General features: G+C 37.6%; 1 protein-coding gene across 2 annotated transcripts; it reads right to left on the bottom strand.

The window, feature by feature from the left end:
• Positions 1 to 534: 534 nt before the first annotated feature.
• Positions 535 to 26,760, bottom strand: taf1 (TAF1 RNA polymerase II, TATA box binding protein (TBP)-associated factor). Of its 2 annotated transcripts, XM_007235847.3 has the most exons (41): positions 26,454 to 26,760; positions 24,849 to 24,963; positions 24,396 to 24,519; positions 24,173 to 24,289; positions 23,178 to 23,300; positions 22,267 to 22,508; positions 21,535 to 21,756; positions 21,001 to 21,297; positions 20,121 to 20,307; positions 19,893 to 20,000; positions 19,604 to 19,771; positions 18,245 to 18,372; positions 17,847 to 17,954; positions 17,420 to 17,593; positions 16,907 to 17,080; positions 15,767 to 15,871; positions 15,395 to 15,595; positions 15,146 to 15,287; positions 14,561 to 14,691; positions 13,934 to 14,014; positions 13,496 to 13,645; positions 13,179 to 13,298; positions 12,912 to 13,087; positions 12,173 to 12,405; positions 11,163 to 11,370; positions 10,067 to 10,232; positions 9,519 to 9,730; positions 8,373 to 8,481; positions 8,008 to 8,106; positions 7,726 to 7,903; positions 6,786 to 6,853; positions 6,464 to 6,586; positions 5,887 to 5,979; positions 5,333 to 5,417; positions 4,625 to 4,692; positions 4,350 to 4,466; positions 3,810 to 3,875; positions 3,328 to 3,435; positions 2,697 to 2,889; positions 1,603 to 1,753; positions 535 to 961 (listed from the first exon to the last, which is right to left on the bottom strand). In XM_007235847.3, the coding sequence occupies exons 2-41, from the start codon at positions 24,960 to 24,962 to the stop codon at positions 721 to 723; spliced, it is 5,910 nt and encodes a 1,969-aa protein (XP_007235909.3). In that variant the 5' UTR covers position 24,963; positions 26,454 to 26,760; the 3' UTR covers positions 535 to 720. The 2 variants fall into 2 exon arrangements, with proteins under 2 accessions (XP_007235909.3, XP_007235910.3); XM_007235848.3 differs by lacking the exon at positions 3,810 to 3,875.
• Between the last annotated feature and the right edge of the window lie 843 nt (positions 26,761 to 27,603).

Raw genomic sequence — 27,603 nt, forward strand, 5'->3', positions numbered from 1 at the left:
AAACAAAAACAGTGAAAACATAATCAACAACAATAATAGTAATAATGAGATCAGTGTAAATTTCTGTAACTGCAGGATGATAAAAACAATAAAGGAAATTTAAAATAGCAGAGCAGAAAACACAACTTGCGACTTTAAACCTAAATGCCTCCCCAAAAATGACAAAACATTCCTTTAGAAAATTTTAAACCTATTATAAAACCTCATTTGTTATCAGAGCTTCATTTCAAATATCAGTGTTATAAGAAATTTATATTGGATTACTTACAGGTCATCAAGCAATTCAGAATCATCTACAGTTCTGCTCTACATTCTGGAGACATCCCTCATTTGTACATTTTTATTTTCTCCATTAGCAAATTAAAACTTAAATCATGATCGAGCTTAAACATGTTACAAATTTATTTGCTACCAAATATCTGTGAAAACACAGATTCCTTTTTTGGAATGGTAGTTGATGACTCAGTATTTATTGATTATTTTTAGAAGAGGTTAGGAAATAAAACAGGTAAAAAGAACACAAACCACATGATATTAATCTCCACAAACTTTTATTTCCACATGTTCTCATATGGCTTGTGTAAAAAAAACATGGAAAACTATAACAGTTTACTTTGCAATCCCAGATAAAAGCTCAAAAAGGAAATAAGGAATCACAACACTGTGACATGATGTGCTAAACATTCAACAATATTTACAATAATTAAAAATAAGTGTGTGTTAAGTATCTGAGTCCATATCACTGTCCCCTCCGATGGACCTGAATTCTTCACTGTCCTCCTCGTCCTCACTAAGCTGAACCTGATTTAGAACACTTGGTCCTCTCCGTTGCTCTTCTCCTTCATCTTCCTCCTCTTCCTCTTCTTCCTCACTCACACCATACAGCCCCTCCACCTCGCCTCCCCCGGGGCTGGAGCTCCGTCCTTGACGATGACTGTCCCCTTCATCATAACTGCCATAACTGAGAGAGAGACAGAGAGAAAGAGAGAGAGACATGTAATTGAGTGATTGGTGAGTATTTGTGACCCAAAAGTGAAAAAGAGGGTGTGGTCTTCAAATTATAATGTATCCAATCTGAGTCATTAAAACTGGCAAGAGATTTATTTGAAATAATTATTTTTTTTAATTTTTGAATATTGGAGAATATCTCTAATTCTAATTTTCTTTTTAAACATTGTGGCGTGAGGAGGCGGGGGAGTTGTGGGTCCGCCCCACGCCAGAGCACAAAGCCATGCCTGTCTCAGCTGGCCCGCATGAGGGCTGATTGAGCCGCCAGTTGAGACAGGCATATATACTAAGCCTCAGCCATCATTTGGGGAGAACTTACACTGGGGAGCAGAGGGCTGAGGCTGCACGGACCTTTAAAAACGAAGAAAAGGAATTCTACAGACTCTAGAGCCCCATTGGGCTGAGAGTTATGTATATTTAAGTTTATTTTGGGTGTGGTGGAGGGCATTTAAAAATAAAGGTACGTTTTGAGTTCATTTAGTCCCCGTGTCTGTGTATCTCTGTGAGCTTCCTCCTTCCGGGTCACAGTGGTCACGCCCCCCTACCCCAGGGGCCTACCACAACATATAAAAGACACAAGGTGGGTTTCCTGACCTGACGTTGCTGTCCTCCATGTGTGTATCCTCGTCTGGTACCTCCCCCTCATATGACATCATGCTCTCTTCCTGCTCCATCCCCATGCGAGCAGTTTCCTGATGCCCAGCTTCCCGGTCACTGTCACTCCCGCTCTCTGATAGGTGGATTGCTGTGGCAGTCAACAAAACCAACCAATGGAAAAGAAGCAACATTAATAAGTGGCCAGATACTAAGAGTTAATTTCCCAGACAGGGACTAATCCTAGTTGTAGACTATATTTTTATTTCAGTGTAGAATTTCTAATGCTTTTAAAAAGCTGTGCAGTATAAAACTAGGCTTAATCCCTGTCTATGAAACATCCATTAACTGTAAAAACAGATCACAAAACCAAATATAAAACATTTTAATACACAAACACATAGAAACACACATATTCCACCTTTTTCATTGTTGATACTGCAGTATTGGACACTGATAATTTAATATGATGCGATATTTTCCTAAAACTCCTCACCTTTAAATTTAAATATCATACTCTAAGTAGTACCCCAAAAAGAGATCAAAAGCATTCACATTTATTACTTGGGTAGAACTATAGACACTAGGGATTTAAAGTATTAACATAAGCTTTTCAGTTTTAGGCTTAAGGCTTAAGTTTTAAGTTTTATTGCGTTTAGGCTTAAGTTTTATTGCGTCTCCTCTACTGATCATCTGAGTGACATAGTGTGTGCAGGTATGATGGATATATGTTTATATTGGGTATATGGTTATACTTCTCATCCAACTACAATCAGATTTACTCTATCTGTTTGGAGATATTGATCTGGATAGGGCTCTGAGAAACGAAATAGGAGTAATGAATGTGTGAACACGTAAGGTGTAGAAGTAAAACGTTGTCTGTAAAATAATTACTTTAGTAAAGAACAGTTAACCAAAATTCCTACCTAAAAAGTAACAAAGTATTTGTTTACTTGACACCTCTGGTACCCCATCCCTACTGCTATTAAAAATATCATCATGACCAGGCCTATTATCGCAACAAAACCCATTACTAACAAGGAACCTACCAGTGAAAATGTTAACTACAATAAAAAAGCTAAATCCACACTTACAGGAAAATGGGTTGTCTCCCTCCTCTTCACTGCCCTCATCTTCCACATCTGACATCAGCAGATCTTGATACAAAACACTGGGCTGTGCTGGCCTGCTAGAGCCTTCATCATACTCCTCATCATCCTCATCCATCCTCCGCCGAGGAGGAAGTAGCATCTCGTCGTCATCATCGTCCAAATCACCGTCTTCAGCCTAAAGAAATGCTCATTATTAATAAGCTTCCTGTAATATATCTCATTCCTACCTAGTGGAGCTTTAAGCAATAATACACGAGAGGGAGTACTATTACAAGTAGTATTGGCACTGTTGGGCTGCGATCATAGGCTTGAGGCCAATGTCAAATGTATACTGCGATTATACCACAGTTCCATTATCGCTGTGTATTTAAAGATTTTGAATTAAAGTGGATAGAAAAAATACGATCTGTTTGGTTAAAAACACTCCACGAGTTTGTAGCAGGGCTGTTTGGCTTGTAAGCGCTGCATTGTTGCTAGGTTACCTATATGTGGTGGAGTAATACATAGAAAGCTTCGGTTACAGTGCATTACCGGGTGATAACGGCTCTCATAGAACGCCTCTCAGCCAATCAATGATTTTTACTATAATGAGAAACATCGCAAAATTGCTCACCCCCAAATATACCGGAGCAGGTGTTTTGGGTTTGCCATCATCATCTTCTTCAAACCCTTCAATGTCAACATCTGACTCCTCCTCCCCCAGTCGGCCACGTCCACGACCCTGAAACACACACATGCAGATATTAACACTGACCCAATGGAACACATAGAAACTAACAACAAGCATGCAGTGGAGACAGATGGAAAGGAAAGGAGGGAGGGGGAATAATGAAAGGAGTAAGGATGAATAGAGCAATAGTGAATTAAGGACAGAGGGAGTAATGATGGAATAGTGACGACTGAGGAAGTATTGATAAAGAAGTAACAAAAAGGAAAAAATAAAAGGAAATTTACAGTTATTTATTGTGTAAAACAGAAAAATACAGAAAAGAAACACAAAGTAAAAATCAGAGGACAAACTGCATTTAAAATGTAGCAAAAGGAAATTAAGGGAGGGTTAAATGGAGGAAAAACAAAGAGGAGAGAGAGGAATACCTGCCCCCCTCGTTTCTGAGAGATGGGAGGAATTAGCGTAGCCTCGGCTAACAGGCTAACATCACCCTGCAGAGTCACACACAGTTCTCACACTCATCAGGCTCAGTAAGAGAAAAAGGAAAGAGAAAGAAAACAGAAAAAAGCAAAAAAAAGAATAAAAGAAATAGAAAGAAGCAGCAGACACAAACACAGGACACTAGGGGAAATAAAAGGGAAAGGGAAAGTAAAATAATTCAAAGGAAATAAATGCAAAAGGAGCAAACAAACATAGAAATAGAGAATAGTGCAAAAGGGATAAAATAAATTTGAGGACACAAAATAATATACTTGGGGAAACATGGCAAAAAAAGTCAAAAAGAGCTGAATAAAAAGATGAAAGAAGGAACAAAAAAGATGTAATGGAAGAAAATTCATCCAGTGGTAATAAATTAAGATTAAACAGCAGAAACTGGATGGAAAGATCAAAAGCACAGGAACTGTGAAAGAGTGTGTGTGTGTGTGTGTGTGTACATATGTATGTATGTATGTAAAAGAGTATACCTGAGGTGTGTATGGTCCTGGGGTCAGAGGGTCTAAACTCTCAAGGTCAGCAGCATCCAGAGCAGCTTCTTTAGCTGTAGAGATGTCCTTCTCTAACTGAGTCAAATGCTCATCATACTGCACAACACAAACACACACATTTTACATGTTAGTCATTAGAAGACATAATACAAACTTATAAGTACTCCTCAGCATCAAAAAAAAACATATTTATTAAAATACACATTCTTCAGATTCTGTATGATGAGAGGCTTTTGGGGAAAAAGTCCACAAACCTCAGCTAAAGTCTGCTTGCAGACATTTACAATCTCCAGAGCAGTTTTCGTGTACTGACTGTCAGAACCTGTGGGAAGAGAAATCCAGAAATAATATTAACTCTTAACCAAAACAGCAGCTTATTTCAGTGTAAGAGTGTTGATTACAGGGTTGTGGGTAATAGAATTCGCATTTTTACATTTACAGCAGCTCACTGAAAAAAGGTTGAGCAGGAACGGCGTTGAAGATAAAATCTAGTTAAATTTGATGAGTCTACTTTGTGGTGAAATAAATAAAATGTAACAGGGTTTAAAATCAGCTCCTTTTTGCAGATTATATTTATTTGAATGAAGATGTTTTGATCAGTTTTGGATGGAACAGTATAGGCCTATCAGACTGTTCAGTAAGGCAGTTTTTACAGCTCAGTCTGTTACAGTTTATCTTGTCTATGGTGATGTAAGTTAAGACATTTGCACTTGATGTAATTGTTTATAAACTGAGCTGAAACAGTTTATAGTCATTTGTAGTAAAGATGTGCAGCTGTGGAAAAACTATTACAAAATTTCTACACAAAGTGTTCTGTTTTTTATTTATTTTTATTATGGTCAGTTTATATGAACACATCACTGTTAATTTGTTAAACAGTGAAAATTAAACGTTAAATTAATAAAGACACAATTATTACAGAAACTGCTAAATGGTTCTGTTTGTGTGTGTAAAAATCTCACCGTTGTATTTTACACTGTTGGCATGGATCAAACTGACATCCGACAGGAACACCTCACGGTTCTGATACTTGTGCTTACTGATGTTCTGATGGACACACACACACCCAAGATGCATACATTAGATATTTCTTTCTTAGACATTTCTCTTACAGTGTCTTACAGGAAATTATTCAGGAGAGGAAAAAAAATTAGTTGCTATACAAATGAAATTCAGCTGTAAAATATCAGTTTTTAAATGATTACATACTGAATATAGACTGGTTGTATAAACACACTCTTAATTACACCACACACATAAGAAAATAAATTCAGAAAAAAGTACAGTAAAATTCACTACACCTTGTTACGTCATCCTTGGTTTGAATTTACTGGTTCACTAACAAGTCTCTACCATAACTCCTCTTATGTATGGCCAATTTACACTTCTGCGTCGATATCTCAACATGTTGTCTACAGCGTGGCCTGCGTGAGCGCCCGTCTTAATAATAATACAATTAGAAAAGACAGTCGTGGGGAAAAACTGAAGTACTGTAATTCTAGAGACAAACTCCTACCTTTCGCAGGTTCTCCAGGTCCATGGGGTTGGCGATGACTTTGTAATAATCAGGAACAAACTTTTTATTTACAGGATGATGGAATGGCCATGACTAGAAAATTAAAGAAAAAAAATGTAAATAATTAGATAAATAGCTTAGTTAGCCATACTATCTGGTACATTTATCAAATAACGTACATGGCTAAATATGAGCAAGAATGAACTTTTATAAAAGTCTTTATATAATTCTGATATAACTAACTATATGATATTTTATAACTTGTCTTTTTTAAAGACAACCTAAAACATTCTCTTCTCAACATATTACACCCCTAATGCTAAAGCAATCAATAAATGTGGAACCAGTGTAGGTTAAGGTAACGGCCAGCAGCAGTCGGACCCCTTGTATTAACACACATTTTATTACAGACTGTAGCTGGGCCATTTATGTGGGATGATTTTTTCATAATATGCCCCTTAAGGTCTTATAAGCAAGTACAAATACAAACACAGAACCAGCACAGCAAACAGCTGCTGTCTCAGCAAATCACACTCTTTTACATTATAACAAGACTTGGAAATTGGAAAGCTGTTACTTCAGTTACAGCCATCATCTTCTGAGTGACAATGTTGTCGAGGATGAAGGAGAATGCTACTTGGTCATCGTCGTCCAGCAGAGGATTAATGGCTTTCTCCAGACGCACCAGACGCTCCTCTTTCTGTACACACGTGCATACACCACCACAATAAATATCTAAGTTATGCTTATGCGATACTCCTGGCTACATATTACTATATACATATTGATGGATAGATGAATTGATGGATGGACAGAAAGACATAAATTAATAGCTAAACATAGAGACTGATAAAGACATAAAGAGATAGACAGACAGAAAAAAAAGACATTTTCCTTACCTCTTTCAGCTTTTCATCGCACAAGTCCAACATGGCCTGAGCCACCTGCGTCAGAGGATGCTTCGCTCCTGAGACAGACAGACAGACAGACATACAGACAGAGAGAGACAAACAAACGCAAATCATATAAAACATGTTTGGAACACAATTGAATGTATCCCATTTGCTCAAAAATTGATAATGCATATTTGAAATATAGACTTTATAGACAATCGTATTGAGATCCATGCTTATTTATTGTTTATTCTAAAGATCAAGTATGAAACAGGTTTATCCTGATTTTATTTGTTATTATTAGTAACTTTATTTTCTGTTCATGGAAATATCTGTACTAGATCTTGGAGCATTATGTGAGGATTTGATTCCATTTACAGACAGGAGCATTTGTGAAATCAGGATGTTGGATGATCAGCACCAACCTCATTCTCAACCCTCCAATTCATCCCAAAAGCATGCGGTCAATAGATTCATGTTTATCTCCTCCAGAGTGTCCAATTCTATTGGCAATAAATACTCAGGGACTATACAAGCTGTGAATTTGTGAATTTCACACTTCAGCAATAGTTATAAATTAAAGTAGCTGAATACTATTCTGCTCCTCCAGGCTGTATTAGCAAAGATTTCAGGTGACAAGGTAGCACTGTGTGTCTTAATTTCCATTACTGGTGACATAACAAAATAGAAAAAATTGCAATGTACTGAAATTGCTCTTTTCTTTAATTATTTGTATTTATTTCCTTGAAATTTTATGTGAATACAAAATGGACAAAAAAAATCAATTAGCTAAAATATTTCTCAGACATAGACTTAATCTGAGAACAAAAGAATTGATAATTAGCATGATACAAACATCTACAAGTGCACAGCCCTCATTTTATGGCATTCAGCGGATCTAACAATGACAAAATGATAATGCACTCAAGAGTGTGTATGTGTGTACCATTGTAAGTAGCGCTGTTTTTAACGATTAGCTCCACGCTTTCTCTGAACTCGTCTCGGGAAGGATAAAGACGTTTTCGAACATTGTCCCGCAGAGTCTGCAGATCCATTGGCCGAGTGATGATTTTATAATAGTCCTTCACCACCTTAGCATTCACTGGGGTGTGGAACGGGTATGTCTGATAAACACAGAGAAAAGAGAAAAGGGTACATATATTACCACAAAAATAGACAAACAAGTAAATTGCCAAAAGACAGATAATTAACATCAGTCATGTCTTACATTAGGATGATCTCTCATGTCGTTAATGATGCTCTCCAGTACAGAAGAAAGAGTAACCATTGGGTCAGTTCTTCGCCGGTGGATAGACTTGTTAGGACGCTAAAGAGAAAAATTTAACATTACACTATGAGAACACTATACTACGGTATACAGCGTAACCATCGCTTGCATGAAAAAAAATATTTTTATTTATGTCAAAATTCATATTAGACACTTTAATCAATTAGAATATACAGTGACTTTTTTAATGAACACAATATTTAATATAAATAACTGAATAATTTTTCTACAGTTCTAGATGTTAATACTATTATTATTATTACTGTTATTATTATTACTTACAATGTTTTTTTACATACACTTACGTTAAGGTAGTCACAATGAATGGTGCTGCCAACACGTCTCTTCTTTTTCGGCGGGAGCTGCTGTTTGGGGAATTTCAGGACCAGAGACTTCCTCCTCACCTCATCCGCACTAAACACAAACAAACAGCGTTAAACCATAAAAACACTTGATACAGAATAATAAGAACATTATTAGGGTTAGCATTCCTGTCAAACCACTGTGAGATGTACTCACTTTGTGGTGCCATCTATTGAGACATTAAGGGCTGTGTGTTGAGTTTTTGTTGAATTTTCAGAAGACAGTAAATCTATACTGCTATAGAACCTGTACCCTGACTAATCTTAGTTGTATACAAGTTTCATTTCTATAGTGTTGTCCCATTAAAAGACATATTTAAATATTTACTGTATTTCCTCCTATTCAGTCTACCCAGTTTAGCCCCTTTCATTACTGTTCTGAGGCACATTTCAGTACTGAGTTTTTTTAGACTGTGTTTTTAATGTCTATATTAGAAAATCAGAACTGAAAATGAAAGATGCCTGTTCTAAAATAAAGTACAGGCCAAAAGTTTGGACACACCTTCCCATTCAATGCGTTTTTTTTATTTTCATGACTATTTACATTGTAGATTCTCACTGAAGGCATCAAAACTATGAATGAACACGTGAGGTTTTGTGCTTAATAAAAAATGACCTGGCCTCCACAGTCACCGGACCTGAAACCAATCCAGATGATATGGGGTGAGCTGGACCACAGAGTGAAGGCAAAGGGGCAGCAAGTGCTAAACACCTCTGGGAATTCCTTCAAGACTGTTAGAAAACCATTTCAGTTGACCACCTCTTGAAGCTCATTGAGAGAATTACAAGAGTGTGCAAAGCAGTAATCAGAGCAAAGGGTGGCTATTTTGAAGAAACTAGAATATAATTTTTTTTTTAGTTATTTCACCTTTTTTTTTGTTAAGTACATAAAACTCCACGTGTTCATTCATAGTTTTGATGCCTTTAGTGAGAACCTACAATGTAAATAGTCAAGAGAATAAAGAAAATGCATTGAAAAACAGAAGATGTGTCCTAACTTTTGGCCAGTACTGTATAAAATTGCAAATTTTATGTAATCAATTCTGATGGAGATTTTTTTTAATTATACAAGAAATTGTGTGTGTGTACCTTTCTATTAGCTGTTTTCCCAGAACGATCTTGGTTCCCTCCACTTTAATGAGCTCCTCATTATCATTATGAATGACAGTCTTCTCCAGTTCCTCCTCCTGCTCCTCTGTCATGGCAACAGGGTTAGAGGGCGGGGCATTGGTCTGATAGTACAGTGGGCAGAACTTATTCGTCCTCATGTGACCAATCGCGCCACATGCTCCACACTTCAGCTGGAGAAAGAGAGAGAAAATAGTTGATTTCAGTTTAAATGGGCAGAGCTGAATGGGTGGATCTAAAGAGCTATCGGTTGAATGGATGGGTGGAGCTAAACAGCTGAAATGGGCAGAACTAAACATCTGTAGGCTGGATGGGTCGAACTAAACAGCTGTAGACTAATGGATGGGAGGAGCTTTACAGTTGTAGTTGCAGCTAATTAATTACTGTATGGTGGATGGAGGTGGTTTAACTTCAGTATACTGAACTAATAATTAAGACTATATCAATAAATAGAATAGATGAATTAAACAGCTGTAGGCATGTGTAAGCGTATGTGTAAGAAGCTGCACCTTTAGATCGGGCCTCTCTTTAGCCTTTTTGGGACGTTTTTCTGGAGGACAGCGGAACTTGTCCTTCTCCTGGTTGCGTTTGAGTCTGCGGAGCTGCTCCTGAATCCTTCGCCGCTCTTTCCTCATCTCTTCCCTGTGCTGCTCATCAAACAGAGCAAACTTCCGACTATACACACACACACAGACACAAAATAAGATAGAAATGTTAATTTATTGTTATGTTTGTGGCCAGGTGCCAAAATACAGCTATATCCATTAAGTCACATATTAACAGAGGCTCTAAGGTGACACTGGGGTTATTGTGAATAAAGTAGAGCCAGATAATATATTAGGGACACAAACTAATATGTTTTAGAGCACATCAGAGAGACCAAGGGTTTAAACTGCAGTTGTTAACAGTCAGAAGTCTTATTTTTCTCTTCCTTTCCTTTCTGTTTTCTCTATCTATCTCTTTTACATGTATGGAGATGCCCTGTTCCTGATGTTCCCAGCCTGGCTCTCCACTGCCCGCTGTGTTGTTCTCCGGCTCTGCAACCCTGCACTGATTACCATTAACACACTCAGTATCTGTTTCTGTATTAGCCATAGCTCTATAGTTTGTGCCCATCACATTCTTATATTCATAAATTTGTACCTGTTATATTAGCCATAGTTCTCATTAATTCTCTGTACTGTTTTGTTCTGTTATTTGTTTGTTGTTTGTTTGTACTGAGCGGGTCAACCCGAGTAGGATGGGTTCCTCGGACTGAGTCTTGGTTCCTTCCAAGGTTTCTTCCTCTTAAAGGGAGTTTTTCCTTGCCACTGTGTCACCATAAAATTGGCATCTCTGTGGTGCTGCTCATAAGAGGCGTGGACCTGTTTTTCCTGTAAAGCGGCTTTGTGACAACCTTTGTTGTAAAAAGCGCTATATAAATAAAATTGAATTGAATTGAATTGAATTATTGTTGTTAGCAATATTAGCCTAGTTCGTTCTGTCATAACCTAAAGAAGGTCAAATCAGAAAACATTCCTGATCAGGGGTCAGTTAGGAGTCTTGTTCATTTGACTACAAAATTTGTTGTCTATCACACCTTAAAAATGGCACACACATACTTACATGAACTCATCGTCCTTGGTGGTGCGTATGCGCAAGTAAGCGTCAATGACAGTCGGCTTGCGGACCGTCTCACATCGGACGTATTCTTTACCATCCTCATCCCGGAACGTCCTGTAGATTTTCAGCCTGCGTCCCGTCGCTGAGGAGTTCAGACTCGTAACCGAGGAAGCATCGTCATCTTTGTGAGAGCTGGTGGACTGAGCACTCGCTACACAACACACAAACATTTGAGCTTGCAGGGTTACACGATAAAGAACTTTAACCATGATAAACTAAATTGCCACACAGTTCAGGATATGTTTTTTTCTCTGGGGCAATTTTTCCACTGTTCACTATGATGTCAACATGGGGAAACTGCTCCTATTTACACCCTGAAAAGGCTTCTTGGCTGATACATAGACTTGTTAATTCCATTTAAGAGCCTTTACTCTGATTAAATGAATTCAATAATCTTTGGTTTGCACAGCTATCAAAGAACCTTGTGAGACTGAAAATATAAGGATGTTTATAGGTGAGATATTAAATACAAGAAGGTTTAATTTATAAGAAATGCTTTCTTAGGGCATCTTCAAACGTTTTACTTTGGTTAAATTAGACTCTGGTTCGTTTTCCTTTGTAAAAACAGTAATCACAATCAAATATGAATCAAAACGACCACACCAAGAAGTTTGAGAGGAGGTGGTTTCAGTCCAATCCATATTACCTTCCCCTTATCTGACTGACATATTAGCTGTACTTATCTTGAAATTTAAGCTAGGCAGCTCTACAGGTGCAGTTTTACCTTATATAGTGTTCGTATAATTGCTATAGCTATCAACAATGTTAAACTGCTCAGAAACGTGCACTAGTCCAGAACACAGAACCTTCTTGACAGGTCTGACCATTAAGCAGAAAGAATGTTCTCATGTGGATTGTTGTGAATCATTTTGGGTAAACACTCAAAGGGGAAAACACTCCACATTTACAAACTTGTTAATTGATTTAGAGCAGAGCAAATAAAACACCCTTACAGAATGCTTTCCGTCTCTCCTTGCGGCTCTTGTCACGGTCTGACCCATCCTCTCCCAGCAGCATTCGTTGAAGCTCCTTTCGCTCCTCCTCTTCCCTCTCCCGACTCAGCTGAGAACTCGTCTTTTTGTTTTGCAGCATGTTCTCTATGTTCTTCCCCATCTCCTCAAAATCACTGTCCTCTGCAGAACTGCTGTCTGTGTCTGTCGACAGTACTTCTGTAGATTCCAGCACCCTGAGAGAAAGAAACAGAGAGAGAGAGAGAGAGAGAGAGAGAGAGAGTGAGAGACTTTAAATATGTAACTTAGTTCTGGCAGTCCTGTACAGTGCTAAACTGTAGTGTGGGCAGAGCTAAAGTGTGGAAGGCTAAACTGGCCAAGAATGTTAGGTTACCAATATTAGGCATATTAGTGACATATTGCTGAAAAAAAAATCTATAAAATGAGAGAAATACAGTTTTCTTTAAAAGAAGCTTTAAACCCACTGGGTAATTAACACTCTGTAACAGTTTGGTTCACCAGGCAATCAGACTTCTCAACACACAGAGAAGTAACTGAACCACCATGGAAGGAAAGTAATTTTATTGCACAGTGTACTGGTACTCAGATGGAATGACAATAAAATCCTCTTGACTTTTGAGAAGTGATTTATGGACATTCATGTTTATTAATGCTTTGTCTTGGGTGTCATTACAATGTGATTTTATTAAAAATAAATCATTATGTTAACTCTGTAACTCACTTGTTCTGCAGGTCGAATATCCTCTGGCACTCCTCCTTGTATCTCTCCTGGTGTTCTGCGACAGAGAACCGTGAGCCACGGGCAAATTTACTCATGGGCCCTTCACCCGAACGAGCCTGCTCAGTGGACATCGTCCGCACCACATCTATCACCTCCCAGCGAGACAGCTTCTTAATCTGCATACACAAATATAAACATATTATAAAGTATTTAATGAGTTCAATATCCTGCATTCACTAAGCATTAATTAGCAGACAGACAATTCACCTCTTCTTCTGGAACGCCAAACTTGCGCAATAGCTGTTTGGCGTTTTTGAGAGACAGTCGTCTCAGATCAGCATCCGTCCCTGTTACAGTCTTCTTCACAGGCTGAGGCTCACGTTCATCCTGACACACAACCCCATATATACAGTTATTACACAGTTATTTCACTTTTATATAATATCTTTATTTATATTTATTTTCAGATTGAATATTTAAGGCTCATTCTTGATTTAAAATCTTTTCCCCCACAATATGAAATATTAGAAATATGACTATAACTGTGGGAAACAATATCATTGTGTGTGTATTTGTGTGTATACCTTCTGCTGAGTTGGTTTATTTGGTACTTTAACATAACTGAAGCCCTCTCCGCAGCCGGTGGGGTCCGCAACCCCAGTGACCTCCAGCAGGCATTTTCCTTTCATTGCAGCAATGAATGCACGGGTGGTGTTCCACGGAGCTGTGCGCACCTAAACATACACACAAATACTGAATATCACCGAAACGCAGGACACCACAGAAAAAAACTCTAAATTAAGGAAGCACTGAACCTTTGGCAGCCAAAAATAATTAGGGGAAGAAAAAATTATAATTTACACCGAACAATGACGTATTTTTCACTTAAATATTTGAGTCGTACTGCACAATTTTTTCCTCACGTTTTTTTTTCTTTCAGTAGCGACACAAAAACTTTAAATTTAGATGCGTCCATACTGTATATTACTGAAACAAAGCTCATCCATTAGACCCACACTGACCTCATCATCGATCTTCATCTGAAAATCTTCTTCATTTTCCTCCTCTGGGGCAAAGAAGGATTTTTCACCATAACCAGCATCCTGAGACAAACAAACACACACAGTTGAAGAGGTGATACACACTGTCAATCAAATACAGCTTCAGCTGATATGCTAAAAAATATCAGACATTCAAATAAACTGGAGTATTTTCTACTGTTCTAACTTTATTTCTTTTTCTCTTTTTTCACTGTCACAGATTGAAAAACAGATGTCATGTACAGGCAGTGCATCATTTACTTTCCTATTTCTTATTTGGATGCAGATAAACGCAAATTAAATGCATTCATATAAAACACTGCAGAAAACAGTAAACATGTAATAACATGCTAAATGTACACATGAACTGTAAATACATGCACTCTCTAAGCAACCATCTAATATTGTGCTAATTAAGAATTAGTAATATGGTGAAAACTGCTGTAAAGAAATGACACATTTTGCTATAATACAAAAAGACAGTAAGTAAAATAAATTTATGATGATAATAATATTAGATCACATTTCTGAATAAAATATTTTTTCTTAATTGTGCAACATCATTACAATCAGCATTAAGTGTGTGTTTGAGTGTGTGTGTTTGTGTACCTTCAGCCTTTGTTCTGCCACAAGCATGCTGTAATAAGCACAGCACTGCTCTGGAGAAACCATTGCTCTAATCTCTTCTTCTGTAGGGAGCCTAAAATCAGGCTTTAAAACCCACCAGTTAGAGTCCATACCTGTGAGACAAAATGGAAAAGTGAGTGTAAACAGATGTTTTTTGTTGTTTTGTTTTTTTTCACGTTTTTGATGTCGATCTGACAATTTTTCATAAGGTGGCATTTCATTTTTTATGTCTATAGCAAATACCCTTTTAAATGATGCTGCACCAACAAAATACTAAAATATGTAAATATTATAAGAACTTGGTCGACTAGTTTTAATTTAAATTTCGGTACAATCAGTTGATCATTGTTCTATATGATTAGTTCATCGCAGGCACCGATTAGAGGCGAGGGGTGAGGGGGCAAGCCGTACCTTAAAGTTTCCAGGCAAACTTAGTTATGCATTGTCACACAGGGCTTTTCTAATGTTCTCAGAACAATATACTACATTGCTACGAATTATTCAGTAACTACTATAAACAAAGACTATAAATACAATACATTATTCAATGTAGATTATGCACAGTACCTGTGCGTTTAAAATCTGCACATAGTTTGAGGCGTTTGCGGATGCTGCTCTCTGAGTGAGAGGGAAAGGCCTTTTTAATATCCTCCATCCGGATACGCCTCGGACGATCCTTACTCTTCCAAAACAATCTGTATATAAACACCTAAAGCGAGTGAGAGAAACGCATTAGCAGATTCAGCACATAAATAAAGATTTGAATAAGGGTTATATGATCTATGTGTGATGTGTGTAAAATGTGTGCGGCGTTACCTGCAGAAAGTCTCGGATGTGCGTGTTGGCGCGTTTGGAGTTTGGTCCAGGCACTTCATACAATGGGCACTCCTGTCCGACCACCATTATATCCGAAACCTCTCGGATAAAGTAACCCTGTCTGGTGCGGATGATCAGGAAGTCTGTCTCCGGCATCTTGTGCAAGTAGATCGGCGCTCTGAACAAATTATTCTCAAATGCCTAAAACACACACAAGAAGACATAAACTAGCTTTAATAACAACAACACATAGTATTTTTAGAGCATTAATAACCTCAAAAGCCTGTGATATTAAATCACAGCAACAGCAGAAAACTGAAAAAATAATTAAGTGGAGAATGTGTTAAATGTGTGTGTTAGTGTGTGTGTTACCTGCAGTAGTTGTCCGGGGTGGAGCGAACCGAGGAAAGGTGAGGTATGGCAGTACACTGTCTCTCCATACTTACAGTATGGAGCACCTGGATCTTTACCTGGCTTCTACACAGACATACAGTTACATACGGGCACAAAACAATTAATATACTGGATTGGTAGGACATTAAACAATTAATTCAGTTCATGTTACTTATTTAAGATACAAATGCCACACTTAAATATGCAGCTTTGCTGAGAGAAAATACATATTTTAAAATCTTCCTGCACCCTTAGCTGAGGTCAAACATGCCCTTTAGCATTTGTAAACTTACATTTAACCTAAAGCAAAATGTTACCTTGCAGAGATAAAAGTGACCCTTAGCTAAAGTCAAACACTGCAATTAGCTGAGAAAAATTATGCCATTTACCTAATTTCCAACATTACCTAACTAAAACATGGCAATTAACAAATGTGGCAAAACTGAAAGGTATGAAGGTCCACACTAAATAAGGTATGTGTGAAAATACCTGAAACTGAAATAAAAGTGACATTTATCTGATGTGAAAAATGCCATTTATCAAAGGCAATCTATGGCAATGAACTAAGTTAAAAAGTTACAAGGCTGAAGTAAGTGACCTTAAGTCAAACATGGAAATGATGCACTATACACTTAACTATAGTATAATGTTATTTAGCAGTTAGCAGGAGTACACTATTGCACTCAAATGAGGTAAAATGTTACAAAGCTGAGGTAAAAGTGACCTTTAGTACTACATGGCAGCAGTACACTGAGGTAAAATTGATATTTATCTCAAGTAAACTATGGTGCTTAACTAAAGTATAATGTTCCTAAGCAGTAAACATGGTGTATACTATGGCACTTAACTGAGGTAAAATGTTAAAAAACTGAGGAAAAAGTGACACTTTTAGGACAAATATGAATTTAAATGAAGTATGTCATTTAGCTGTGCTAAAATGAGATTAACTTATAGCGCAATATAACTCAGATGACTGTTAAACATGCTGGTTATCTGAGGTTAAATATACGGTTTGATTAAGGAAATCACTCCTGTTTTACTGCAACCTGATTCATACAACGACAAACAGTGTACAGTGGGGTGGGTAGAAAAAACTGATCAACTGATCATCAGGCTTACTCTTTTGTAGTAATTCTTGACTTTGGTTGCCATGCCAACATTCAGCATTAGAGGAGGATATTCTTCACTGTATTCTGCCAGGATTAGATCTCCATCTTTACCAGTCAGATCCTGAGCCGTGCGCATAAAAAACATATCACCCCCACCAGAAGCCTGCCGCTCCTGTTCTCGCATCTAAAAAACAAGTTAGACTACAAGTTAAACAACTGTTAGACACGCAAGGAAATACAAGGATACCATTAATTAAAAGATGTCAACAGGACTTGTTGATCTGTTCTAGAATGTTAGACAAATAAATTATGATGACAAAGGTTTTTTTTTTATCATCCTTGCAACACAGAAATGTTGGCAGATATTAGAATTTATTTGTCTATACTAAAAATCACAGATATACTAAAATATTTAAACTGACAATTAATACATTTAAATGTGCATCTCTTTTTAACTAAACTCCACCAAGATTTTTTTTTTTTTTGCATTTAACATAACAGCCCTACTGTGCACACTGCTCACCTTGGCCTTCTTCTTGATGTGTTTAAGTAGAGGCTGTACTGGATGTGGGCCCGGCTGTGATAATGCTCCAAACGAATACTTTTTTAAAGGAGCCCGGTGGAACTGGCGCAGCTTCATCGGACCCATATGCGTGGGAAAGAATGGCTGCCTCAACTCCACTGAAGGAATAGAGTGCTGGAGAGAGAAAATGAGAGAGAGACAGATGGTGAAGCTAAAACTGGTAAGATTCATATATATACATTATATATATATATATATATATATATATATATATATATATATATATATATATATATATATATATATATATATATATATATATTATATATATATATATATATATATAAATTTATTAAAACCAAACCGATTAAATAACTGCGCATTATTTTCCCCCATCTCTTTTACCCAGAGTGCTCTGTTGCCCCACCTGAATGATGTTGCCTCCAAATGTGCCCCTAAGCCCTTGCTGTTTGGGGTAGTAAAACTCATCATTGGACAGATTCCATGGGTCCTTCACCTCTGGCTGAGACATGTTCTACAAAAGAGAACCCAAACACACACACAAAGATGCTGTAACCATCACAAACTCTCAGGCTTTTCAGCATTCATTCTGGAATGTTAGAATCAATTATAATAATTTAAACATTGATTAATTGAAAATAATGCTCCACTTTAGATTTACTTATATTGGGAATTACTGTGTACACTAGCCAAATTTGAGATTTCATGCTGAAAACGTAAAAAAAAAGGAAAAAAGACCAGCAGTAAAGCAGTGTAGCAGTGTAGATAAATTAACATTGTTAATTTTTTGCACCAATCTCTCACCTGCTGAGGTTCCTCTTTAATTACTCCGGTCTTTCCCAGAAGAATCCGGCTCTTCTTCAGAGCAGATTCTTTCTTATTTTCTTTTGAGGGAGAGTGAGACGTCCTCTCTTCCTTTTCATCTGGTATCTCTGTATGAACACACACATCACAATGTCAAACATCAACAACACAACTCTGTTATTTTATGTCTCATTGAAGCATACTGTAACATTGGATACTACACATGGTTAACTAGCTGTATCATGACTAGCATGTTATCTTGTGAAAAGAGAGTTCAAAACAGTATAAAGCACAGTTGGTTTGTAATACAACACTTCTACATATACTTTAAACATTCAGTACCAGTCAAAGGTTTGGACACACCTTCTCATTTATTTTTTTCTATATTGTTTATTAATATTACAATACAGATTAAGGGACAATTAAGGGACATGAATGCAATTACAAAGTAAACAAAAAACAGTGTTTGGTCTCCACAATCCCCTGACCTAAACCCAACTAAAATGGTGAAAAGCAGCAACTATTGTTCAGCACCTCCAATAACTCCTTCAAGATACTGAGAAAACTATTCCAGGTGACTCTGCCTCATGAAACCACTAAGATTAAAATACTAAGAGTGTGCAGACTTGTCCTCAAAGCTAAATGTGGTCAATTTTGGTTTGTTTTTATAATTCTGGATGTGTTTTTCTGTATAGCTTGAATGACTTCAATATTAAATTTACAATGTAAATTTCATAAAATGGAAAAAAAAAACACATTGAATAAGAAGAGGTGTGTCCAAACTAAATGGTACTGTATAAGGTGGGCATATACTTATTATATATTGTATCACAATACACATCAAAATATTTTTGACACACAGCTAAAACACAACAGTAACGGTGCATTTACACTGCTTTGTCACGCCAACGCACATGATCGCACTGCCCCCCTCCAACTGGTCGCATGTGCTCTCTGATTGGACAGACGCATCGCGTTGGACGGATTCATTTGCATAAAGTTTAGCTCTTTTCAAAAAATGCACTGTAATAGTCTAAAAAAAATTGTTTTAAAATACTTCTTAATGTGCTGTGTTTCTCTTTTTCACTTTTTAACATTAGAAAAGTCTGACAGTTGTTCTTAATTCTTTTGTGTCAAACTTCTAACCAACATAAACGCTCCAAAATAAGATATAAATATTGTATGCTTTAGCTTTTCTTAAGATATAACGTTTAGCCTGACAATATGGACATGTTGTTATCCATGCTACAGGCTACACAGAAAAGCATACTGTCAGTCATGCATTTACAGTATATTCATGTACAGGCATCACCAAGCAGAGGGGTGTGTTGTGCATTCAACATAAAGGTGAAATGTTACCCAGTATGATGTTTTCATCGTTGGGGTCGAGGGTCAGTACAGGAGGCGAGAGCAGGCGTTCCATTTTCTGATCATCCCAGATGATGTTATCTTCCCAGCGTCCGTACACCAGCTCCTCATTATCGATTGGGAAAATGGAAAACCAGGGATTGTCGTCCTCATGAGAAACTACACACACAATCACACAGACAGGTCAGAGGAGCAGGTTGGAAATAATTCTACGTAAATGATCTATACAGAGAAAAACATTTAAATACAAATTAATACATGAGCGCACACACACACTCACCCAGGTGGTCGTGACTGTGTTTGTCTCTCTTGGATCCGGTTATAGACAGAGTTTTGGTAATAGGAGGTGGAGTGGGGGGCACCAGCTGAGAGTTACTGCGGTTCAAACCTAACACACAAAGACACAACACAAAAAACATACACACACATTGTGTATTGACACTTATATACTACATCTTGGTGGTTTATTGCTGCATATACTTAATACAATTAGTGTGTTTGGTTTTACCCTGCTGGGCATTATATGCGTTTGCGTTGCGGGTCATGCTGGATGGAAGCCACCCTGCCAGACTGGCTCTCTGTGTTTTTGTGCCCTTATGTTTCACATCTTCTCCATTCCAGATAATGTCATCCTCCCACTGTAGCTGAGTGACCATTAGGAATAGCTCGTCCTCCAGCTGACCTACATCAACCGTCTAACACACACACAAAATACATATTAAACAACAAAATAAAACACAGCTACTAAGACATATACTGATCTATATACTAGTATTATGACTTGGTTCTATGATGAAGATACTGTATATTAAATAAAGAAACACAAAATTTGTATTAGCTACACAATCATAAAGGCGAATTCCATCAAAAGTGTTTTTTTGATTTCTTGCTCCTGGGCTCCTCCTACAGGCTGTTAATGTAATTTAAACTTTGAGCCATCCCTAAAGATCACACTAAGCATATGCATGTATGGACGAACTGAGAGATACAGATCAGCCAGTGAGTATGAAAGAACTTCATGGACGTTGGTGGTAGAGGAATATTACACAAACTTTCAAAAATATGACCTAGGTAACACAGCGTTTCACAGTTTCCAGGAGTTTTGTACTTCCTGCTTCTCCAAAGGGCCATAATGCAGTTGCTGAGCATCAAGCTTAGAGCAGCAGTCACAGAGATGGTATTCTCCCTATTACAGGTCAGTGGAGCTTCATATTATGCTGTTGTTTTCGGGTAAAATGTTACATAATGCTTTATTAAATGGTCGAGATGTGAGCTAAGTTATTCTGAGTGGTTGGTCAGAACTATTCACATTGCTGGTAAGTAGAACTTCTAATGGTTATAAATGCACTGCCTGTACATTTGTGTGTAAATGTGTGTTTTGTCCAAACCTTGTCCATTTCTGTTTCCTCCTCCTGTTCTCCTTGCACGGTCTCAGCCGGAGGTGTGTGTGTCTGTGCCGGAGTTTGTGTGATGGTGTTTTTTTCTTCTTGCTCCTCCTGCGATTCCTCTTTGAGTTTTAATCCATAGTGAAATCCTGCTCCATCCTCTGGAACTCCCATCATGTCGTACCAGAGCTGAGCTGGACCATAGCGCCACTCAGCCACCTTCGGCCGCATGTCTGCTACCTTATCCCCCTCACATGTTACCTGCAGAGACTTACTCTCCACCGGGGCCATCATACTAATCTACAGACAGAGAGAGAGAGAAGATTAATTCTATCTCCTAGAATTAATTAGTCTGTTTCTGTTGTTGTTACTTTCAAATAAAAAAATTAAAAAATATGTAAATATGCCCTGTTCTGTTCTAATGCGCCGCATATGGTATTGACACAAGACAATCAAAATATAACTTCTGTATGTTTGTGTATGTTTACACAATGTCACAAATAGTGCATGTGATGTGTTTGTGTGCATGTTACCAACCTCATCATCTGACAGACATTGCTCTGGAGGTGGGGGTGGGGCATAATCATACTCCCAACCAGATTTCTTTTCAGCGCCGCCCTCTGGCACACTCGATTCACCGTCTGCAATTGGTGTGTCAGAATGTGGGTCTTTGTGCTTCTTCTTCCTCTTCCTCCTGGCACTGCGCCAGACTGATGGCATGTTCTTCCCAGGTCCGAAGAGACGGAGAAAGCGCAGCACCTGAAATGCAAATAAATTCTTACAGTTAAAGATAACAGAATGATATATGGTTTATACTTACTACAGCTTAGATAAGGCCCACAAAAAACAGCCAGACTGTCCGAGCACAACCTGACCCATAAACTGTCATTACGAGCCCAAGCCCGATTTAAACCCAAAATTTTTTTAGTAAGTAAAGCATTAAAACTGATCTTTTTAACTACAATTTCGATATATGGGTACCCTGTACTTCATCATTTCTGCCCCTAAAAGTTTCTATTTGTCTTGCCTGGTGGCCGCGTCTGACCAGGTCCAAGTTCAGTTTGGGCATCAGGTCGCGCTTGGAAAAAATCTAAACTCTAACACTTTTTACATACAGGTGCTTGCATATACATAATTTATCGGGCATTGTATTTGAGAGAAATACTTGAATGACATTATTACATTTAGGTTCTTACATATATTGAATTTGTACAGGACATTATGTTATAACAGGTACATTGATATGTATGTGTGTATATATATATATACCTTGCCCGGTCTGAATTCAGGAAATAGTTCGGTAACCCCTGGCAGTGCCTTAGCTGCATCTCTCTGCATAATTCCTGCGAGTGGTAGTGTTAGAACTCGGCTCTGAGACCCTGCTCCCGCAGAGGATGGTGCTCTATCACTTTCACTCTCACTGTCAGATGAGCTGCTGAACTCCACCTTATCACCCACAGAGGAGGGAGCAATGATGGAGGGAAGAATAATGCCGTCACCTTCATCATTTACTACAAAAATAAGAAATACAAAGAATGAGAAAGAGAGAAAAATAAGGATGAAATACTGATAATTACAGAATGAAAATTGTGTATATGTGAATATAAAACAGTAGAAATAACTAAATCATTTAACATGATAAATGGATGAAGTACTATGATAACAATATGACTAATTGGGACAGTAGTATCAGTCTTAACACCTGGCACAACCCACAAAACTTACTGCTACCACTCTGAAATGCAGTTTGAACAATGGAATGGGAAAGAGAGTGTGCTAGCAAAGCTGAACCTATTTTTGCAACTAATAAAGGGTGTGGGTAGTTTAAGTTTCTTTCTGAGAGTAAAGGAGTGTATGCTGGTTAATGCAAAGCTAATCACCTGGTCGAAAACAGTTTGTGAGTTTCTAAAAAATCTCAAAGTTTACATCATGTAAACTTTCTAAAACAAGAGCTGGCAACAGTGGCCAAAGTACAGCACAGTTTTCTATAACAGACTAAACCTGCTAATTAACAGGTGAGCTGAATCATGTATCCTAGAGCAAGTAAAGGGCAACACTGCCCCCTATGCTTCTTAACGTGCATTACAGTCTGTCATAATGCCAAGATGACATGGATATTAAAGAGCATTATGGAGTGCCCCTTTATAAACAATATATAAACAGTTGCCCAAAATCCTCACCAGTGTTACCCTGTGTAGGCAGGTCATCTTTCTTTGCACCGGCTGCCAGGGTTGGTGGTGGTGGGGGAGGCATAAGCTTGGCATCGATGTCCTCAGAGTCAGCATCATAATCATCGTCATCATCTAAACATACAGTCCACAGTTTAATAGTAGTAATGTAATATACATAAAAAAAGTACAGTAAAATATCAAGTGATTTACTATAAACTTAAAGCTGGTTTATGCCTATGGCAGATGCAGACATCATAGGGCTTTACATAGTTTAATGTGGAGTTCAGAGTTTATATGTTCCTGCCTTTTCTCTCTGCCAGCCAATTTCACAAAAGGGTTCCGTTCATTCCCAGCTGGAACCAAACAATAGTATGTTCTTCAGTGTAAACTGTTGTATGCATTATTAGTTGTACAGGAGCAAGAAGCAATGGCAACACACACAAAGAGCCAAAAGTTGATCCATGTTTGCTTTTAGTAGATAAGCACAGACTTGTTCGCTAAAAAAAGTACCAATATTCTTATAAGCCTGAACAAAACTAGTTTCAGAAATTTGGAGTTATTTTGGACAGACAGGAATCAAGCCTAGTATGAACTACACAGCATTTTGAATTAAACCCTGTTTGGGAAACTGACCCTAGAAGTCAACAGTCACTCAGTTCTGTTCTGTAAGTATCTTTCTATTAACATCCCTAAGCCCGCTTACTTAGCATACAGCTCTGCGCCAGGGTGATACACGCTTGTTGATGTGGTTTAGGACAGTGACTTACTGAGTGCTGCAACCATCAAAAAAGTATAAACATTTTTTACAGTTTTTGCAAAAAAGTGGGGAGATCATTCACATTTTAAAAATATATTAAATCTTCACAATAAACAAGTTTGCACATGTGATTGTCTAACACTGATTTAATAAGCTCAAACGGAATGACTATACTGCTATACTGGTAAACACTGCACAAGTGTGTGGGTGTGTGTGTGTATATACACACGTGTGTGCGTGTGTGTACCTGTTCTCTGTGAAGGCTGCAGGTTACCCATGGCCTGTCTGTATTTGCGTGTTTCATCTTCAGCAACTTCACTGATGTCTGAATAATCCACAGCATCATCAGTGCTCTTTACCCACCCTGCACACACACACACACAAAATATACACAAACATTAAACCTATTACATTTTTTAAATACATTTATTTAGGTAAACCACACACAATACCAATATAAACACACACACCATCTGCATCAGTGTTGCCCTGGTCTCGGTCCTGATTGGACGTATCCTCTTCACTTGCTGTAATCTCTGTAATCAGAGCACCCAAACCCAGAGAACCCAAACCAGCCAGGTGCTTCTTAGACTCCTGCAGAGAGAGAATCAGGAACCAGTAAACACAATGTATTGTGTATTTAAGGCTTTGTATTGTTTTGTTTCCATATTTATACTTTGACCATCTAAATTCATACGGTTATAATATTGTTACAGGTCAAAAACTCTATATACACACTATATAAACACTTTTTGCTTAAACTCATGGTTGGCTCATACCACAAGTATCCAGTTTGGGTTTTGGCCTGGAAGAAACTTGTCAAAATGGATCAGGATGATCACTGTATTGATCTAAAGATTCTAATAACATACTAAACTTGTAAGTGTAAACATATGAAGGAGAAGCTTGGGACTATCAATTACCGTATCCAGCACACTGTCATCCTCCAGCTGTCCATCTTCATTAATGTTTCCAAACAGGAAGCCGGTCAGCTGGAATGGCCGATCCTGATCCTCATCACTGTCTGAGTCCGACATCCTGAATAAACACAAGCGAGTAATCATAAAACAGTAGAATCAAACAATCAGAATCCAACTAACCCATCCGATTATGATCTAACAAAAACAATCAATTACAATTTAAACACAAATACTCAAAATTAAATTAAACAAACCAATTTTACTGGTATCCAATTAAAAAATCAATTAACCAGGAAAAAACAATCATTAAACACCTCAAAAAAACAATGAGAATGAAATTGGAACATTTTGGAAAAAATAAGTCTTATCTACATTTCTACATTATCTACATTTCAATGTTTATTATTACAATGTAATTGATACTTTTCCTTCAAATAATATTATTTCTACATCATCTTTTTTTTATTGAGTTGTTTTTTGTTTTTATAGTAATGTGTATAGATCTAAAAGAAAATATGCATGAGTAAGTCTCTGTAAATTCAGAAAGAATATGCATTGTATAAACAAGGAAATTAATATCAGTTTACATAACTTTATAATCTTATACTAATAAATACTCATGTCCAATATTATTCAACCAATTACCTGAGCATTTGACAATTTAAGCAATTTAAGAAATAAGCATACATAGAACTAAGTCCCAGTATTCTGCAGGCCTATCCAAAGTACTTTGGCATATTTCAGACATCCCTTCTTACTGTTTTTGGAAAAAGAGTGCCATGCATCATGGAGTCTGCCATTTAGGTCCTTGTTCATTAAGAGATATTAAGAGATGGTGGCTAATTATACATGTTTCAACCTTCATCCGTTCATTCTGTATGCCTCTAGCAGTAACGTATAGGGTTTTTTCTTGTCCCAATGAAATTCCTAAAGATTCTTTCCAACCAAAATAAGTGCTCCAAAAATATTATCCACTAGGAGTTAACCATTTTTTTTTTGTTCTTTTCACTGCAGAAGTTAGTATTTTGGAAATTTTGGAAAGCAATGTTTTGATTATCATTCAAATGAAAAACGGTTTATCCAAATAATGTGCAACTATTTCACAAAAGCAAAACAATTGAGAACTGATTACTTTTTTGGGGGAGGAGGTTTAAATATTTTTTATTGTAAATATATGAAGAATGAAGATGAGATTATTTTATCATATTTTATAAACAAAAAATGAACTGCCACTAGTCAGCATACACCAACACACACACAGTTTGTTTACTTTCTGTGCTCTCATTCAGTGTGTTCACAAATGAATGATCACTGTTATAACTATTTATTACTATTTTATACACTGAATAAAACAGTCGCGACAGTCAGAAGTTTGATTCTTTTCGAACTTTCCTTTCCATCTTAAACGGTGCTGCAGATACATGCAAAATCTGCCTCATTTAAGGTGGAACTTAAAGTTCGAATAAGTATACAAATTTAGCTTGAAAAAACGAGGCAATTTCTCATAAAACACACGCTTTACACTACATGACCAGCTTAAAGTGAAGCGCAGTGTAAGTTAACCGTAAATAAACATTTAATTTAGCTTTGTGTAAACCACTCTCTCACCTGTTTCCCGGTGCTCGTCCGCACTAGGCCTTAAATCCTCGGACTCCAGTTACCGCTGTGTCCGCTGAAAGCAGCCGCTCACCCGGTAACAATCCTGCACGTTTCCACCATCAAGCGTCACTTTTTACGAAACTGCGCGAACATGAACGTTAAACGGTGTGTTTAAGAGCCTCTTCGGTAACTAACGGCGCTTATAAGTAATGTACAGTCTACATAAATGCTTATAAATATCCATAAATCGTCCCGGGTAAGCTCAGCTTCTGTTTTGGAGCGGACCCGCTAACACCAATGGTCATCCAATACAGAGCTCAGGCAGCTCTGGCGCCGCTTGCTGGTGTTCCAGAGACACAGCGCGCGTCCCAATCCACACTGCTAGGGTATTAAAGGGCCAGTATCACTGCTAAACACACTATACTCCCTATTCCATACACAGAAGTGATTTTAAAGTTCACAATTAGGCTGTAAATAATTTGAGACAAACAAAAAAGGGATGTTTAAAGCCCTATCCGGACAAGATTAGTTTCTCAGGGGGTCCTGGGGTAATTTTCTTTTTTATGGGGCGTCCTCTGTTATTTTATTCCCGTTCAAAATGAACATGTAAGAGTTTTTCTCCTGTTTTTCAACATTTTTTTCAATTGCAGTCCGGATGTAGGAGTTTTATTAAGTGTAATTTTTTTTGCACAGACGTCGCCCTGAGAAACTAAACCCATCCGGATAGGGCTTAAGGCTGCATAGAAATTTTAAAGGTAATATAGCTACTAACTGGGGTGGCACAGTGGCGCAGTGGGCGGCGCTGTTGCCTCACAGCAAGACAGCCTGGGTTTGATTCTCGGCTGGGGTGACCCGGGTCTTTCTGTGTGGAGTCTGCGTGGGTTTCCTCTGGGTGCTCCGGTTTCCTCCCACAGTCCAAAGATGACATGTTCAGGACAGTTCCATTTTTTAGTTTACTACATAATTTAAACACGTCAGATGTCCTTAACATTATGCAATATTTTAATTATGAATGGGTCGATAGAAATACTCCAAAATTACAAAAGATTTTTGCCTTTTGCTGTGTAATTACTATTATATGTGCTGTACCATTAATCTGACAGACTCCCTGAAACATAACTCCTCTTTTTATGTATGCCACACGCAAAAAGAGTAAGTG

This window comes from Astyanax mexicanus, chromosome 1 (assembly GCF_023375975.1).
Source record: "Astyanax mexicanus isolate ESR-SI-001 chromosome 1, AstMex3_surface, whole genome shotgun sequence".
Lineage (NCBI taxonomy): Eukaryota > Metazoa > Chordata > Actinopteri > Characiformes > Acestrorhamphidae > Astyanax > Astyanax mexicanus.

Coding starts and splice junctions, on each gene's coding strand:
- taf1 (XM_007235847.3), bottom strand. CDS start 24,962: ATGTCGGACTCAGACAGTGATGAGGATCAGGATCGGCCATTCCAGCTG. Junction 18,373..19,603: donor CGATGAAAACATCATACTGG/GTAACATTTCAC, acceptor GTGTTCATACAG/AGATACCAGATGAAAAGGAA. Junction 11,371..12,172: donor GGAGAGACGGAAAGCATTCT/GTAAGGGTGTTT, acceptor TGTGTTGTGTAG/CGAGTGCTCAGTCCACCAGC.